Below are 16,402 nucleotides of genomic sequence, written 5' to 3' on the forward strand. Positions count from 1 at the left end.
TCAAATCGGCCTGTCTCGACCTGATGTCTATTTCTCAGTGGCGCTGTGGCCTTGATGCATCCCCTCAACCCAGCAAAGCTCCGCCCTGCCCTACGGACCTATATCGGGTGTCTCGCGTTAGCTTCAATGCAATAGCCCATACAAGCTCGATGACAGCCAAGGTAAGACCGCGCTACGGACCAGGGCGCAGCATCAGGAGCATGGTGAGCTCCTCTCCGGCCTCATGGTAAGTGAGTGAGCAAGGCTTCTCATTGATCACAAATCGGCTTGTCCGTTCGTCGCCATGCAGTGGGTGCATGGGTGATCAACGTATCATTTCAGGCATCTATTAAAGCATGCCATGATCCCGCTCGAATTCTCCAGATTTTCTTCTCTCCATCAAACCAGCATTCCAATCGCTCATCATCTCTTACAGCCTTTCGTTGTCTGCAAGCAATTTATACAATCTTTACTGTCCAAATCTAATCAGTACTTTACTTACACCACTTATATCCAACATCTAATCAACCCCCACACCAAACCACAAAAGCAACCATGCGTTTCTCAAGCATCTTCGCTCCTCTCAGCATAATCGGCCTCGCCGTCGCCGGAAAGCCCCGCCAAGGAAAGGGCATCCCATATGACACAGCAGTCAAGATCGTCAACGACTTCGTGTCGACGCTGACGGCCTTCGACGTCAACGTGGCCACCAACCTCCTGGCACCCAGCTTCGTCGACTACTCGGACAGCATCAACTTCCTGATCGGCGCGCCAGCCGGGTCGCCGACCTTCCCCAGCCCGCAGGCCTACATCGCGGGCCAGGGCGCTCAACCACCCATCGGGCTCGACATCCTCGCCATCGACGCCATCACCTCCGACGGCGTCATCGTCTTCCGCTGGACCGCCGCCGTCGGCCTCGAGCTGATCCCCGCCAACGGCATCTCCGTCCTGTACGCCACCCAATCTGGCCCGGACCCAACCATTGTCGGCCCCGGCGGCTACCAGCTCGAGACCCTCTTCAGCGAGTTCAACTCCGCCGCCTGGGTCACTGATATCGGCGGCACCGTCACTCTTCCTCCCCCACCCCCAAGCTCTTAAATGGGCTCTTGAGTCCAGGCTTTACGTCTGGATTGGATTGGGCTGGAGTCTCGGGATTCCAGCTCCTCTCCACCCCATGTCGCGATGAGTTTTGTTACCGGGTGCATGTCCACGAGGCAAATCGGGTGTCGCGGGCTTCCAGGAAGGATATACGAAAAAAAAAAGAACCGGGTCCCCGCTCACCTCTCTGAGACGGAAGATGAAAGCAAATGTGCATTGCATTGTTTTAATGAGAACCAACAGCAGCATTAGAGTTAGCGTCTTAATTATTTATCAACTATTCATTCCCCCTGTCATTTCATGGGGAGGACTTTTCAAAACTTGCACGTTCCCTTTTCTTTTTGCCAATCCTTCATATGATCTGGATTGATCATCGTCTAACTCGTTCTTCCTTTCTTTCTTGAACCATTCCACTATTGCTATCGTGGCACACCCTTGAGGCATGGCGTGATCCAGATGTGAGACTTGACATTCGAGCGATGGTCTTTCAGGGAAGGACCTTGAATGTGTATGAAAATGGATCCGAGTGTTGATCCAGGCTTCCAGTTCGCTCAAGATTGCCTCTAGGGTGCTTGGTTCGTCGCAAAAAATCGGGTCTGGACGAGGTACAAACATGCTTGAGACCGAATTTCGCGTTGTATCTTGTATCTTCAGACGGTGAGATTGCTAGGAGATTGTGTCTCATAGTTGATGTCTTCCTTACTCTGCGTCTAAGCATTCAGGACGCTGAATTAATTTTTTTGGTGGCACAGTTCGCTGCACGGAGACTGGAACTTCCAAAGGTCAAGATGTTAGCATACATATCAAGAATGAGGAATTATGAGCGGTAGCAAACTACTCACAGGTGGATAGATTTATCTTGGGATCGAGAATAGATATTGAAGACTCTAACTATCCAGACATATAATATTATAAAATGCTCACAGCTCTCTCCAGCTCATAGCTTGCTGCTTCCGCTGGGCGCCTGAAGAGCATTGGTAGCATTGCGATAGTGCTTGACCAATTGCCTGATAGCCAGGTCCAGCATGACATCTTCACTTCCGCCGGGGATACGAGCACCAGGAACCTCTCTGTAGAGACGCTCCGCGATCTCACCCTGTCCGGTACGAGTATATCCGTTACCACCGAACAGCAGGACGGCAGTCTGGGCGCATTCGTTGAACACCATGCCGGCCTTGGCCTTAGCCAGGGCAGTCAAGCCACCGAGTTTGACGTCGGCTTGCTCCTTGGTGAGCTTGGTCATCGAGTAGACAAATGAATCGACCCAGGTTTGCAGAGATTCCATCTCGGCTCCAGCCTTGGCCAGTCGGTGCCGCACCACGGGCTGCTCGATCAGGGCTTTCCCAAAGGCTTCGCGCTTCATCACATACTCGAATGCCGCGGCTACGGCGACGCGTGATTGCCGTGTCACGCTGCAGCAGATGGTGAGTCGTTCGTGGTTGAAGTTGGTCATAACGTATCGCATGCCCATTCCTTCCTCACCGATCAGGTTTTCCACGGGTACTTTCACATCGTCCAGGTCGATGAACGTCGTGCCGGCGCTGACTTGTCCGGCGACTTTGAGTCGTCGCATTTCAACGCCTGGATGTCCCTTCAGCGGGCATACGATCATACTTAGACCAGCTGCGCCCGGTCCACCAGTTCGTACGGCCATGGCTCCGTAGTCGGACCAGAAGCCGTTTGTGATCCATTTCTTTTGGCCTAAACGTTATCTTAGTCATGAATGTTCTTATTTGCAGGTAGTCACAGGATGAACTCCTTCGCGGGTAGTCACTCACCATTGATGATATAGTGTTTGCCATCTGCGGTCTTTTTAGCAGTCGTCGCAATATTGGCAACATCACTGCCTGCGCTTGGTTCGGTAATAGCAATGCAGGCTCGTTTTCTGCCTGTAAGGAGGTCTGGGAGGAATTTCTCGTGAAGAGCGGCGTTTCCAAACTTGATGATGGGAGGGATACCTGTCAACAATTAGCCCACCTATCGTACTACTTGAAATTGAATTGCAACGCACCAAAAGCATGCCCCGCCGTCATCGAACCACCAGGGCCACCGAGACCAGTCCTCGACATCTCATCTAGGTATATGGCAGTGTGGAAATAATCCCACTCTTCAACGGGGGTACCCAGGATATCATGGATACCGACTTTCTTCAACCACTGAACAGGCAACGGCGAAGGAAGATTGGGGATCAACATGTTGTGTTTCTTGAAGGTTTCGAATAGATGGTCGGGTACGGTCTCCTCTCGTTCCCAGTCCATTGCATGGGGGATCAGGTGTTCTTCGAGGAACGCCCGACATGCTTTCTGGAACTTTTTGTGTGTTTCCTGGTAGTAAGGTGATGGCATGCCCGCCAGCCATGGTGGCTCTGAGAAGGGAATCTGTGCGGAGGAAGACATGGTATGTGTTTGGAGACTTGAAGGAGGAGAACGAATGGAGAGGTCTCACACTGGAAACTGAGCTTGAGGGACGATTACCTGGGAAAATGGTGTCGCTATGAATCACGAAGAGATAATAAAAGAAGTATCTAGTGGATCTCCGCTCAGGGCAGCTTGATCGATTGTCGGCATCGAGGTAGAATAAAAACATTAACTGTGACGCTTACCTCGGTGTTTTGCATAGCCAGGGTAAGCAGTAGCGACCACCCAGCGGTGGAGGGGGGAGTCCATCGTACTGTACGATGGACCTGGGAACAGCTTGCAGGTTGAGTCGTCAACCGAGGTGCTTGGTCGGCCGAGGCTAGTACTTAAAGCTTGGAAGTTTAGGCTTGGGGGGGACTCCTTGAATTTGGGGTGCGGAGTAGTTGTTGCTGATTGTGCGCTGTGCGCGTAAGTACAAATCCTACTGAGCTTACTACGGTGATGCAGTTGATCTCAAAGTGAACCCCTTTCCTGATACCTCCTACAGCATATCGATGCGACCAGACCCTTGGTGATCGTTTGCCTTCCCACTGAAACCTTCCCGGACTCACGGAGCGAGTCCAGAGTTGCAACGAGCTTCTAGGAGACCCTGACATCACTGGAATCAAACAACCTTCGTCAGTGGCTGATCATGGTTGATAGATCCCAGCGTTTTGACGATGGCAAAAGCTCACATCTCTTCATCGGTATATTGATAGGATCAGTGTGAGCAACAATTGCTATCGTCAGTGTCTTACGCAAACATGGTTCTCAAGCTAATATCAGCCACACCGTAAGTCCCAAGATTCAAATGCCTCTTCAACTTGTGGCGCTTGCAGACAACTGTCGTCGATTCTCGGCATCAAGTCGCCTGCAGCTTACTTAGTGCAGTTCGACTCGCTAATCTTGTCCCAGTTCACCTTACGCTCGTAAGGTACGCATTGCGCTACATGAGAAAGGGATTCCCTTTGAACTAGTGACCGAAGTACCCTGGGACAACACTACAGAGACTCCTCAACACAACCCTCTGGAGAAGCTGCCAGTCTTGTTTGACACCGAAGATCTCGACAATGCTGTCTATGAGTCACATTTCATCCTGGACTGGATCGAATATAAGTATCCGTCACCTGAGTATTTAGGTCTCATGCCCGAAACTAAAGAGAACGAACTCTTTGCCAAGAAAGTCCAGGGTAAGGACCTGCCTCCTCCTACTATTGACTGACCACAAAAATAGTAATGGGGCTGACACGTTCAAAGTCATCGCCGATGGCATCTGCGATGCATGTGTATTGATGTTCTTCGAAAAGCAGCGCTCATCGCCCAGTCAGGAATGGACTTCGCGCCAACGACGAAAGGTTGATGGTGGCCTCAACCAGCTTGCTGCTTGGGCTGCCGACCGTGAATTCCTTGTTGAGGACAAATTCACTCTCGCTGACATTGCAGCGGGCTCTGTTCTTGGATATCTTCGTGTCCGTTTTCAAGATCATCCGTGGCAGCAGGACTATCCCAATCTCAAGCAATATAGTGATAGGCTTGAGGCGAGGGAGTCTTTCAAGACGACTGTCCCGACGCCACAGACCATCAAGGACAGAATAGTATGAGAGAATTCCACAGATCTGGGGATGACTTCAACATGAAATATCGGCTTCAAATCATGTTTGATCTAAGCTTTCTGCAACGAACATTTTTCGGTTTACAGGTTGAGTCGTTAACTAGTTACTGTCACAGATTTTTAAAATGAGATTCTATATTCGGATTATACTTGGAGAAGAATTTCCATAATATGGTACAACTGACGACCTCGGGAACTGCCAATGCGTTGACATCTAGCATCTAAACCATAGATCCAGTGCAGCCTTTAGCGTCTCAATCTCCGGAGTTTGTCCCTTCTCGGTCACCCACGCGACAACGCCATCCGGCCGCACTAATAAAGCCCGGAGGTCAAGTCTATCTTGCACATCAACGGCAAGGTATTCAACTCTTGCTCCAAAGGTACCACCGGCGATGAGATCCTTGAGGGTGGAATCGTCTTCGAAATCGACCAACAAGCCTCTGCCTTCCTCCAATTTAATGCCCATTCTTGAGCCATCCAAAAGCTCGAAATCCGGCATGCTGCGGCCAAGGAGCGCATGACTGTCTGCATCTCCCTTTGCGAGATCATATCGTTGGGAGATCCCCCAAAGCCGCTCGATCAAGAGGTTTGTCCCGTCGGTGGTCGCGATGAGATCTCGAACGAGCTCTCGAATCGCCCCACCAAACGGGTTTGGCTCCATTGTCGAGACTTGTGCCCGAGTCCAATCCAGCACAGCAGCTCCGATGGGATGACGCTCAATCTCGTATGAATCAAGCAGTGCCAGGTTTGTTTGTGCGCGACCAGATATGGCCTCCTGTCTAATGGTTGCAGCTAGCTTCCAGCCCAGGTTCATAGCGTCTCCGATTCCGAGATTCAGGCCCTGTGCACCGATAGGTGAGTGGATATGTGCAGCGTCACCGGCGAGCAAAACACGGCCTTTTCGATACGTTGATACTTGCTTGGATCGGTCCGTGAATGTGGAAGCCAGATGAATCTTCTTGACCACAACATCAGGAACGCCTGTAACCCGTCGCACAACGTCTTGGAGATGCTCTTTAGTTATCTCCTGCGTGCGATCAAAAGTCGCACCGTCGAAATCCATCATGTGGAGGGCGTCTGCCCAAGCTCGGACGTACATCCCATTCGGAGTGAAATTGAACCCCTGCTTCACCTTGTCTGCATTCTCGAATTCGCATTGTGTTGCATACCCAGTGAATTTGGCTTCTGTACCGACGAAATCGAATCCTGCAGCCTTGCGGACTAAACTACGTCCACCATCGCAGCCAGCAAGCCACTTGCCGCGAAACTTCCGACCAGATCCAGTCTCAACCGTCACTCCGTTGTCGTCCTGCGAGGTGATTCCACTGACACCGCCACCTCGAATGATAGTAACCCCCAGACTTTCCGCATGTTGAGCGAGGACCCCTTCCAGACGCTCCATGATCATTGGGCAAGGTGACAACGCCGGTCCCGCAACGACATACTTGAAGCGCTCCAGCTCAAGCAGATTAGCATTGACGGCCATGCCCGCAAAGTGTCCACCAAATCGAAACCCTCCTTGCTTTTGCGCTGGCCATGCTCGCTTCGCGGGATCGTCGAACAGTTTGTCCAGTAGGCCTCGTCGATACAAGGCTTCCACCGAGATCGTGTTGAGACCTCGTCGGCCCAGTGGTTCGGCTTTCCATGGTGACTTGGCTTCCTCGTCGCGCTCAAGAATCAATACTGATATATTTGCCAGTCCGAGCTCGCATGCCAGGAATAGTCCGATAGGGCCTGCACCTGCAATTATGACGTCGTAGATCTTGTCCGCAGTTTCGGTTGACATTGTATGAGTATCGGGTGAACAAGTTGTTTTTGGCGATATTTTATGGCTGTTGAATAATTGGGCCTGTTTGGCTTTGATGTTGCTGATTGTGTTGGCTTGGCTGTGAGGAACTTGTACTCGAATTGTTTTATGCTGACTTCTTATGGCAAAGGCAATTTATCAGAGCAGCGCAGCTCTCATTAAATATATCTCAGAGGTAGCATGGTGAGAGTCCTACTCCCAGACACCAGGGTGTCACAGCGTCGCTCCAACGTGTTTGAGGTCACACAGCCATGGCGTACAACAATGAATTAGCTCACAAAAGTTCTCCAGACGAACAATCATTGATTTCGGGGCCTTTATGAACTCGCGCCCGAGAACCATTCAACAAAGAACTGAGAAATAGGTGGTCCGAGGTATGGTGTACAAACAGGGATCCAAGGCCTTCCCACAAAGTTTTCGGGTTTTCTGTAATGCCCGAACAGCCCGAGCTGGCGAGTTATACTAAAGGCATGTCTACTTGATAGTAAAGACTTTCCAGGCACCAGTCTTTCTCTAAAGATTCCCATGTGCCTAAATAAACGAAATCCCGAAACTCCTACACAGTCCCATTATGGCATATTGGTGAGTCACCATTCGTTTATCCCAATAATCGAACCATTCAGGTCCATACCCAAAAATACCTCCCTTTCAGTATCCCATGTGAAACAGATAGGGCAACATCAACTCCGAAACCCATCAAGTCGACAGATGCCTAGGCAAACGCGGTTCTTCATCAGTGTATGGTTCACCCGCAGCCTCACGCGCCAGATCATTGATCCACCTCCCGTTTGGCTTCAGTGCCTTCCCCCCTGCGAGTGAGCAGGCGAGATAAAGCCAACTGAGGGCATTACCGACCGTATGCACTTCGTCGCTCACATGAGTTTTGGCGTATTCACTCATCCGTTCATAGAGATCGTAGTCGATGACTAGGTCATAGAGGTGTTGTGCGACGGCTTCGTGGTCACCTCTTTTTACCAGAAATCCACTCTTGCCGTGTTCTACTTGCAGTGGAATTCCGCCTGCGAGAGTAGCGATGACAGGTTTTCCCTGGAGAAGATAGGATCAGCAAATGTTCGAGGAAAGGTTTGTGCTTGCCTACCTTGTGCAATGCTTCTGAGACTTTCACCTCGAATCCTTCCCTCGTCGACAATTGCAGAGCCACTGTAGATAACGAGAGGATTGCGTTGAGGATTTGATCGCTCGGCCCCAGTCGAACCACCACGATATCGTCTTTGATGTCAGAGTGGAACTCGTCGATCTCGTTCATGGTTTGGTCGTACACTAGACTGCCATCTGGATCGTCGATCGAACTGTGACCACAAATGACCAATTGTTGGACATTTCGGAGAGGCTCATCTTTCATGAGCTCTCTGAATCGTGCATAACTCTTAATCAAGTCGGGGATGCCCTTAGAGGGGTCGAAACGTGCAATCTGGGTGAAGAAGCCACGATTTGGGTAGGCTAGTTGTGGGAGTGCCTGAGCTTGACAGGCTTGTCTCAGTACATGGATATAGTACTGCAAATCCCATTCTTCCATATCCTTGTTCAGTCCATCGAGCCTGGGAGGTTTAGTCAGATGAATTATCAGGCAGATTCAGCGAGAATTCGCCAGTTCCACATACCAATCGGTGGTAGCAGGTAGCCAGCCGAGAGTGTCCCTGCGTACATCACTTGGGACGAATGATTTGACAGGATGGCTGATGAAAACATCTGCTTGGCGGATAGTTGCCCACATGTTACGCCACACATGTTGAGCAGCACTACCGTCTTCGAGGACCAAATCGTCGCGAACCTCAATATGACTCCTGAAGATAATTGGACGATCTGGCGCCTCTCTCTTCGCGAATGGTATCAACTCAGGCATTTGAGGATCGTCGATAATGATAACGTCGGCACCCCCGTCTGCTGGTGCTCTTAGGGGTCCATTCTCTCCAAGCCAGTACCTTTCGGCATTCTCAACAATCCATTGCTTGATACTGCCGAGCTGTTCATCGGTTGCTCGGACGTCTGGAGGCACAACACCTTGGAGAATATTGTGATTTGTCTTGGTGATACGGAAGACATCCGGTCTAGGTTTTGGGACGAACCTGATGTTGTTAGCTGATATGTGTCTCTTGAAAGGCAAGTAGTGATGCAAACCATTCGACGTTCACACCTTGCATTGTTAAGAATCTCAACAATGCATGGCGCATCAACGCAACGCCGCCACCTTGTGGAGTTGCACTGAAGAACACAATTCTCAACTTGCGTTCGACCGCATCCTTGATGAACTTCTGAACAGCTCTCCAAGTCGGCTCTCGGACGGATCGCCTGTAGTCCTCTACTGTAGTGGGCTGGATCAAACCTCCGTAGTCGACTTCTACTTCATTGCGATAACTGATTGCAAGGCGAGGCTGTTTTGTCGGTGCAAAAAGTCTGTCACGTTTTGTCAATCTCGACTTGGGAATTGATATTTCGTAGTTTGACTTACGCAAGACACTTTCGTGCAGCAGAATCGGCAAGCTCATCCACTTCCAGCACGCGATTCTTTTCTGCTCGGGAGGGTAGTATTTCGTTCGAGCTCACGACAATTGGTACAATGTCGAGCTCAGCCCACAATCGTGAACATAGGTTGGGACTTTTCTCATGAAGATCTGCTGTAACCCCAACTCCGAGAATTTTGCAAACATGCTCCTTTCTGTAGTCGGACAGAGAAGGAATTAGGTGATCCACGATCCAATTTCCCTCTTTGTCAGGTTCCTCCTCTAAACTGATTCGATGGACTGCGAAGTCCACACTGTAAGTGCCATCATGGACTGCTATGCCCACTTTGATGGCTCTTTCGGACTCTTCTCGGATTGCAATGCCTGCCCATAGTTCCTAACAAGAGGTATACGACGTCAACCAAATTGTACTTGATTCATCCTGCGGCAGTAAAGCGAATTGGGGAAACACATTGGAGAGCACTATTGATAAGTTCAGGACTTACACTCAAGCTAGTTCCAATGTCAGTACGATCAGGCTGGATGCTCAATGATCTTTTACGGTGGTATTCGGGAGTTTGACACACGAAGTCCCGGTGGATTTCGGTGTTGTGTTTTGCTTTCGCGTCACCCATGATTAGATGAAATGTGTTCATGGAAGAACAACAGCTCTAGAGCACCACTTCGAGTATTTATAGTTGACGGGACCGGGCTGTGAGGAAAAAGGAAAACAAAGGCAGCTGAGCAATACCTGACAGACGGATTATCTGGATATCGTGCGGCCGCTTCTGGCCATGATAAGGACGTGGCGAAGTCAGAGTAGGGTGAATATGCAGATTTACATCACGAGGAGCATTGAAGCAGAGTTGGGTAGTGGTACCGTAGCCACGGATAAAGCACGATTGAACTTTTCGAACCCAGTGTCTCCAGGGGTGGACAATCGGTGATTTCATCCGAGTCCACTTCTGACGTAGGAATTCGAGACTGGGCAGTGCGGATGCGCCAACACATCCTACCCTGCCGGTGTTCCTGGACATGATTTCTCGGGTCCATCCATCATTTGAAGCGAGGCAGCTGAGCCGTAGTGCCTGTTCTGAAGTGACGCGACATCGACGCTCGTCACCTGATTCTTGCATTGATGCCCTTGCTGTAGCTCTCCCGAAAGGACTAAGCGGGGGCATTGCATATCACGTGTACGCGTATCTTTCGCTCACGCAAAGTACTAATGCTGAGTGAGAAAGTTCTGGGATTCCTGCATGATCAATCATGCCGTGAATGATGCAGGTTTCAAGCGGTCGTCAGTTTTGACAGTCATGGTTCCCAGATGAGAATGATCTGAACCTTGGCGTGTTTCTAAAGTCAAAAAGGAAGTTTGGCATCGACGAAGCCTCGCCAAGTTCCTGAAAGGCAATGTGCAATGGAATGGTATCAATGCCGTCTGATAATCCATCAATTGAGGTTGTGCAAGAATGGCGACGGGGTTATGGTGCGCACAACATAAAAGCGACCATAATAGTTCGGGATCCGTCCTCCCGATTCCGGATCAGGCTTCCGCTCCTGACCACACCACCAACACCTTCGTGTGCCAGTGACACTCACGAGAGGATCACACGACAATGTGGCGATCTATTCTCTTTGCATATCAATCTAAGACGCGTATCCGACTCAGAATCGGTAGCTGTCCTTTCTGATCGCTTAGCATTAGCGATGCTATGGGCGCGAGAGTTGGACGTATGCGTGCCAGTGGGTTGCCAGCATTGGCACACATGCCTTCTAGAAGGTCGCTAGACGGATTTGACATTTGAGATCTGCCACATCGGTATTTGATAGGCGGTAGCTCGAGTCGTACCTGCATATGATGTCTCGTTTGTCAGTCTTCTGACGGATCAGATCACCCGTGTCCGCTAACTGAGCCAGTGGCGAATCGATACCCGATTACCTGTACAAAGTCAGGATTGGCTCATGAGATAGAGTTCCATTTCATCACTAGTTAGGGCGTGATGGATCCTCAGGAATACATCTCAAGATCTGTGAACTCGAAACGCGATCGGGGATTATGCTCGAGATTGACAATCACTGCGTTGTAGAAAGTCTCTCGGAAACCTTGATCCTCGAAGCTAAAACTACCACTGTAGGAATTTGCATGTGGCAATAGACAGAAGAGAGTTGCCCGGATGTACTCAACCCTCATGGCCATATTGTCTGCTTATTCGTCGAGGAGATCAATTGCAACGCCCGGTAGTCTGCCGAGCCATATGTCTCAATCTGAGCTTGTGTATCATTTGCAGTCGAGTAAGTGAGGTAAAGCTCCAGGAGAACGACCCCGAGCGTATGTAAATGAGCATTTCGTCGCAATGCTTCAGCCTTGCCGCCACCTCATAGGCAGCATGGCTGTCCCACTGACCCTGCCTGTTGCGATTTGAATACTTCATTTGGCTGTCCGAATTCCTTGTCGATAAAGGAGAAGATAGTGGAATCCCATTGTACCTGCGATCTGGGATTTTGATGATGTCGGAGTGGGGTACAGGCCAATTTGACAGCTAGATTTCATTTCTCAACGTAAAGTCATGTGTTTTGTTCATAAAAATGGGGCCTTGAGCGTTGTTAAGAAACGCCACGCCTAGCTCACGTGGGACTCACCCGAGTAGTCCTGCTTTTGTAAGCAACCGTTTAGATCCCCCCTTACCATCCTTGACCCGCCTCCGACCCGTCTTCCATACTCTTCCTACCTTTGTTTATTCTTTCTTTATCTTTGTCTTGAAGATTACGTTCTTTTCGCAGTTCTGTCGTCAGGCGCCTTGACCTACGTCAGCATCTAGAATTGGTGGCGGTTGGCATGGACCATTTCTGGGTCCTGGTCACCGCGGTGAATGGACAAGCTACCCACTCCTCCAACTCACTGCGATGCACCATTCAACACTCTCCCCAGATCAATACTAACTATTGGAGCTCCTATCGGCGAACATGTTGCTTGCAAACCTTTGAATCCCCTTCGTTGGCTGTGAGCGGCACTTTTGTTGAACTGTGGCGTCGCCCTCAGACGGAGCGCCTTGAGTTGCAATACGACTCGAGGTTTTAAACACCGAACGATCATTATGGTTGACAGAACAGAATTTGCATGTATAAGTTGAGAGTTCGAACTCATGGAAATCGACCGGGAGAGCAAAGAGCTTGATCAGCCCAGAAAAGCAGGTTCATTGATAGCCCCCGCTGTTACAAGTCACTTCCACATTTCAATTCGGAGCTTCCGCGAGCGCTCGAATATATAGTAAACCGATATATTCCTGAACATCTGAAACGGGATTTCGAAATAAAATCTTGGGATGAGATCACTGCAAAGAGGTAGTTGTTAGTTCTAAGAGTGATGGCTGCAGGTTAGAGAGCTAGTTGATCTCTTCCACAGCTGGCTTTGACAGCCTTGAAAGTCAATCCTTGGACTAATGCTACGCAGCTTGCTCACGCGAATAAAACCTGTACACAAACCATCTTGTCAACGCCTGATGTAGTAAAGCAACACCAGGAAACCAAGTACGCAAAACGCTACAGTCCGTCCAAAAAGCTGAAGACGGTGAGCCTGTTGATCGCGGTACCCTGTCTCACGAGCGTCAATCTTGCTGAGATCCCATTCCTGTATATCCTTATAGAAATTGGCGATCGGGGGCTGGACTGGATCGCTCATCCAGTCTTGTAATTCAAATATAGCTCGAAAGGCAAACTTTGTAAAAATCTTCAAGACGAAATGTGGATCCTCCAGCCTTGCCTTTCTGCGAATATTCTTTGGCAACAAGGTTAAGATAATGCCTCGGCCGAGGAATTGAAGATGTCTGTTCCAGTGATTAGCGATCACAGTTTGTGTATGTGTGGGTGTGAGAGAGACAAATGGCCTAGGACTTGCGACGCAACATACCTTGGAAACCACAATTCACAAAACTGGTGTATAAAGGACTCGGCCGTCTCATGAGTCTTCTGAATATCTTCTGCGTTCCGCTGATCGTCAAAGTCGAAATTACAATACCATTCGCAGAATTCTTCGACCTCTTTGAAATCGCGAGGGTAGTTGATACCAAAGGAAAGGGATCCGTCACCAGGCTCGGCTTTGAACCAGCCGGTCACGCGCTCACCCCATGCTGGCCAAGCCATCTGTACCTGAGGATGCATATCGTTGCTCGCACCGACAGTCCGTCTCATGAATTGCTCATACCAGGACAGAAGAATTATGGCAGCCTGAGCTTCCCAGGGGTGGGCGAAAGCACCTGGCACGGATTTCCAGACTTGAGCGTGTGTCCTATTGATCTTCTCGCAGTATTCTCGTGTCTCAGCGGATCCCGAGCCCCAGTGGACCCAATGCAGGTTGAACATCTGTGTTTCGTAGTATCTCTGATGGCCTCGAACCGTGACTTTCCTGCCGTGTATTGCGGCAGCTCCTGCAGGGGTCGTCACTAGCCACACAAAGACACAAGCGTATCCTATAGCAGTCTGGAAATCGCCTCCGTAGAACCACATTGCCGTTCGGATGATCTGGTCGTATTCGGTTTCGGGATCGAGCTGTAACCGGCAATTAACGTGTGAAAGACAACAACAGGTCTGGAAATGGCCGCACTGTATCGAGGTATTTGGAAATCCATTTTCCGTGACGCTCGGAAAGGGGAGGCAAGGCAGGAAGCTCCCGTTTTGGCGTTGCTGGCGCACGAGGATGTCGTGGATTTTTCTCAAATTGGTCAAAGCTATCCGTTCCTGGTGGAAGGCCATGAGTAAACTTCAGCTGGTAGTAAGCTTTATTTCTCTCCTTCACGGGAATCGGATCGCGGGCCTTCGTGGGAGACATTGTATGAAACGATATCGGTTCGCTATTGGGCATTTCTCTCAGAAAGATATAACGAGGACACTATGTGAAATACAGGGTCGCCAGGACTAATTTGCTTTGTATTAGTTGAGGATTTGCTAACAAAGGATAGCTGACTGTTGCACTGGATCGCCGCTTACTAGGAGGAGTGTTAGATGCTAGATAACAGGAAAACGAGAGCAAAGATCAAGCCGAAGCCGCTCTGGGTATGTATCGGGACTGCTCCAAACATCGCCTATCGCAAGAAGTGAGTTTCTCAACCATTAACGGGATGCAGATTGCTTCCCATGATTTACCAAGGTTCAACCTTCCAAGCCTTTTCCCATTGCTTCAATGATCCTTCTTCCGACCCAGGTTCTGTTCTCAGTGTCGGGGGGGTGGGGGTAAATTCTGAACCCGACTGGGAGAGCATCTGCGGGGTGCCGGGAGCACCAGGGGGTGGGGAATTGTGCACTTCCCATTCCTGGTGCGAGGGAAACGAACAAAAATGTCGATACTAGTTCTCTGGTGCCGATGTCTCCACAATAGTGATCTTAGTGTTAACAGTCCTTCCTGCTTTATCAAGGGTGACGAGATATCTCCTCGACACATTGATAATGTACCAGAGCGAGCAGTTCAAAGATAAGGACATGCCTCTCGACTTTGATCGCTCAGTGCGGACGTGCATCGTCTCGAGAGGCTTTCTTTATAATTACTATAACTTCGTACCATCCGCTGGACCACTTAACCACACCCTACTGCTTTTACATGGTCACGGTGACTTCTCGTATGGCTGGAGAACAGTTATCCCTGAGTTATTGGCGAGTGGCATCCGCTGCGTTGTGCCTGATTTGCTGGGATTCGGACAGACAAGCAAACCACTCGACGTTGAGTGCTACAAATTGAAACCCATGTCCAATGACATGGCCGAATTACTAGAGCACGCGGGTGTGGGTGGAGAGAAGGTTAGTCACTCTCCAGGTTCAGAGAAGTCGCTCACAAAAGAAACCATGCTGAGGTTCTTCGATCATAGGTTATTGTCGTTGGGCATGACTGGGGCTCACAGCTAGCCTCGCGCCTCGTTTTACACCATGCTACACTTTTTGCTGCCTGTGTTAGCATAACGGGGACGTATATTCCCCCAATGCCACAGCCACTCACCTTGAAAGAATTCACGGATATATTCCCAAATTTCTCCTACTGGCATTTTTTCACTTCCGACAGGATACATAAATTGCTTCGGACTCGCATGCCGATCTTCTGGAATGCGACCATTCGAACTGGCTCTGAGTTGATCATACCAATGTCTGAGATCGAGGCACGTGTTTCCGCAGACGATGCTCTAGCACACGAGCATTGGCGAGTTCGCCCAATTCTGTGGGACGAAGATACCTACACTCGCTACCAACAGAACTATCTGCGTGGCGGCTGGGAGGCCCCAATGAACTGGTATCGGGCCTTCCTTTTGAACTTCGATGACGAAAAACAATTCCTCGCCGACCCACGAATCCAGATTCCGTTCTTGACCATTCTCGCCGAGAACGACCCTGCGGTGCCCATCGAGATTGCTGAAGCATCAAACTCTCTGTTATTGAAAGGGAAAATGGTCACAATGCCGTGCGGACATTGGGTCGGACAGGAGGACGGGCCCGGATTGGGACGCATAATCACAGATTGGCTAGAAAGCTTAGGCTCAACGGCGTGTGCATCTTGGTGATCTCCATCTTGCCTGATTCGAGACGGCGGTGTATTGAAGTTCAGATAGGTGTAGTACTTATAGTCTGGGATTCAGTGAGCATCGAGAACAGAAAGGCACATTTCCAGTTCTCTTAAGCGTCCTCGTGACAAGTTGTCAAAAAGAAGCGGTTTCATTTGTGTAATGGGTCGAAAGACGACCCTGAATACTAAGTAGATCGATATCATGTCAATGCAATTGAATTGAACATTTTAGCAAGACAATGAACCAGGAGCTTCTGCCAAAGAACAGCTGGTGCTCGTTCCATCGTGTGTCGAAATTAGATATTGCACTTTTTGACCTTCAGATATCGAAATTGTGCAAACATAAAATCTTACCATGAACGAGTGGTGATCCACAAACTACAAACATTTAGGATGGCTTTGCAAAGCTTCCTCACAGAGACGTTCACGGCTTCGATTCGTACGAGAGCACACATTTGGGAAGTATTGCCGCAATAAATGCGTACATTGCAGAATTAGCCAAGTTCA

The 16,402-nt window shown here is 49.7% G+C and overlaps 7 protein-coding genes across 7 annotated transcripts; 3 read left to right on the top strand and 4 right to left on the bottom strand.

Annotated features, from left to right (window-relative positions):
• Nucleotides 1-534: 534 nt before the first annotated feature.
• Nucleotides 535-1,077, top strand: LTR84_006335 (uncharacterized protein; the record flags this gene model as incomplete). The annotated part of the gene is made up of 1 exon (XM_064849896.1): nt 535-1,077. The coding sequence occupies one exon, from the start codon at nt 535-537 to the stop codon at nt 1,075-1,077; it is 543 nt and encodes a 180-aa protein (XP_064703197.1).
• A 937-nt stretch (nt 1,078-2,014) lies between these two features.
• On the bottom strand, nt 2,015-3,473 carry LTR84_006336 (uncharacterized protein; the record flags this gene model as incomplete). Its single annotated transcript, XM_064849897.1, has 3 exons — nt 2,015-2,778; nt 2,856-3,035; nt 3,089-3,473. The coding sequence occupies 3 exons, from the start codon at nt 3,471-3,473 to the stop codon at nt 2,015-2,017; spliced, it is 1,329 nt and encodes a 442-aa protein (XP_064703198.1).
• A 764-nt stretch (nt 3,474-4,237) lies between these two features.
• On the top strand, nt 4,238-5,074 carry LTR84_006337 (uncharacterized protein; the record flags this gene model as incomplete). The annotated part of the gene is made up of 3 exons (XM_064849898.1): nt 4,238-4,266; nt 4,389-4,663; nt 4,731-5,074. The coding sequence occupies 3 exons, from the start codon at nt 4,238-4,240 to the stop codon at nt 5,072-5,074; spliced, it is 648 nt and encodes a 215-aa protein (XP_064703199.1).
• Nucleotides 5,075-5,299: 225 nt separating this feature from the next.
• Nucleotides 5,300-6,871, bottom strand: LTR84_006338 (uncharacterized protein; the record flags this gene model as incomplete). Its single annotated transcript, XM_064849899.1, has 1 exon — nt 5,300-6,871. One exon carries the CDS (start codon nt 6,869-6,871, stop codon nt 5,300-5,302), a length of 1,572 nt encoding a protein of 523 aa, XP_064703200.1.
• A 717-nt stretch (nt 6,872-7,588) lies between these two features.
• LTR84_006339 (uncharacterized protein) lies at nt 7,589-9,989 on the bottom strand (the record flags this gene model as incomplete). The annotated part of the gene is made up of 6 exons (XM_064849900.1): nt 7,589-7,939; nt 7,992-8,451; nt 8,515-8,979; nt 9,032-9,307; nt 9,363-9,751; nt 9,861-9,989. 6 exons carry the CDS (start codon nt 9,987-9,989, stop codon nt 7,589-7,591), a joined length of 2,070 nt encoding a protein of 689 aa, XP_064703201.1.
• Nucleotides 9,990-12,844: 2,855 nt separating this feature from the next.
• LTR84_006340 (uncharacterized protein) lies at nt 12,845-14,179 on the bottom strand (the record flags this gene model as incomplete). Its single annotated transcript, XM_064849901.1, has 3 exons — nt 12,845-13,178; nt 13,262-13,899; nt 13,955-14,179. 3 exons carry the CDS (start codon nt 14,177-14,179, stop codon nt 12,845-12,847), a joined length of 1,197 nt encoding a protein of 398 aa, XP_064703202.1.
• Nucleotides 14,180-14,793: 614 nt separating this feature from the next.
• On the top strand, nt 14,794-15,893 carry LTR84_006341 (uncharacterized protein; the record flags this gene model as incomplete). Its single annotated transcript, XM_064849902.1, has 2 exons — nt 14,794-15,141; nt 15,210-15,893. The coding sequence occupies 2 exons, from the start codon at nt 14,794-14,796 to the stop codon at nt 15,891-15,893; spliced, it is 1,032 nt and encodes a 343-aa protein (XP_064703203.1).
• Nucleotides 15,894-16,402: the final 509 nt, after the last annotated feature.

This window comes from Exophiala bonariae, assembly GCF_035927105.1.
Source record: "Exophiala bonariae strain CCFEE 5792 chromosome Unknown scaffold_24, whole genome shotgun sequence".
NCBI classification, from domain to species: Eukaryota; Fungi; Ascomycota; class Eurotiomycetes; order Chaetothyriales; family Herpotrichiellaceae; genus Exophiala; species Exophiala bonariae.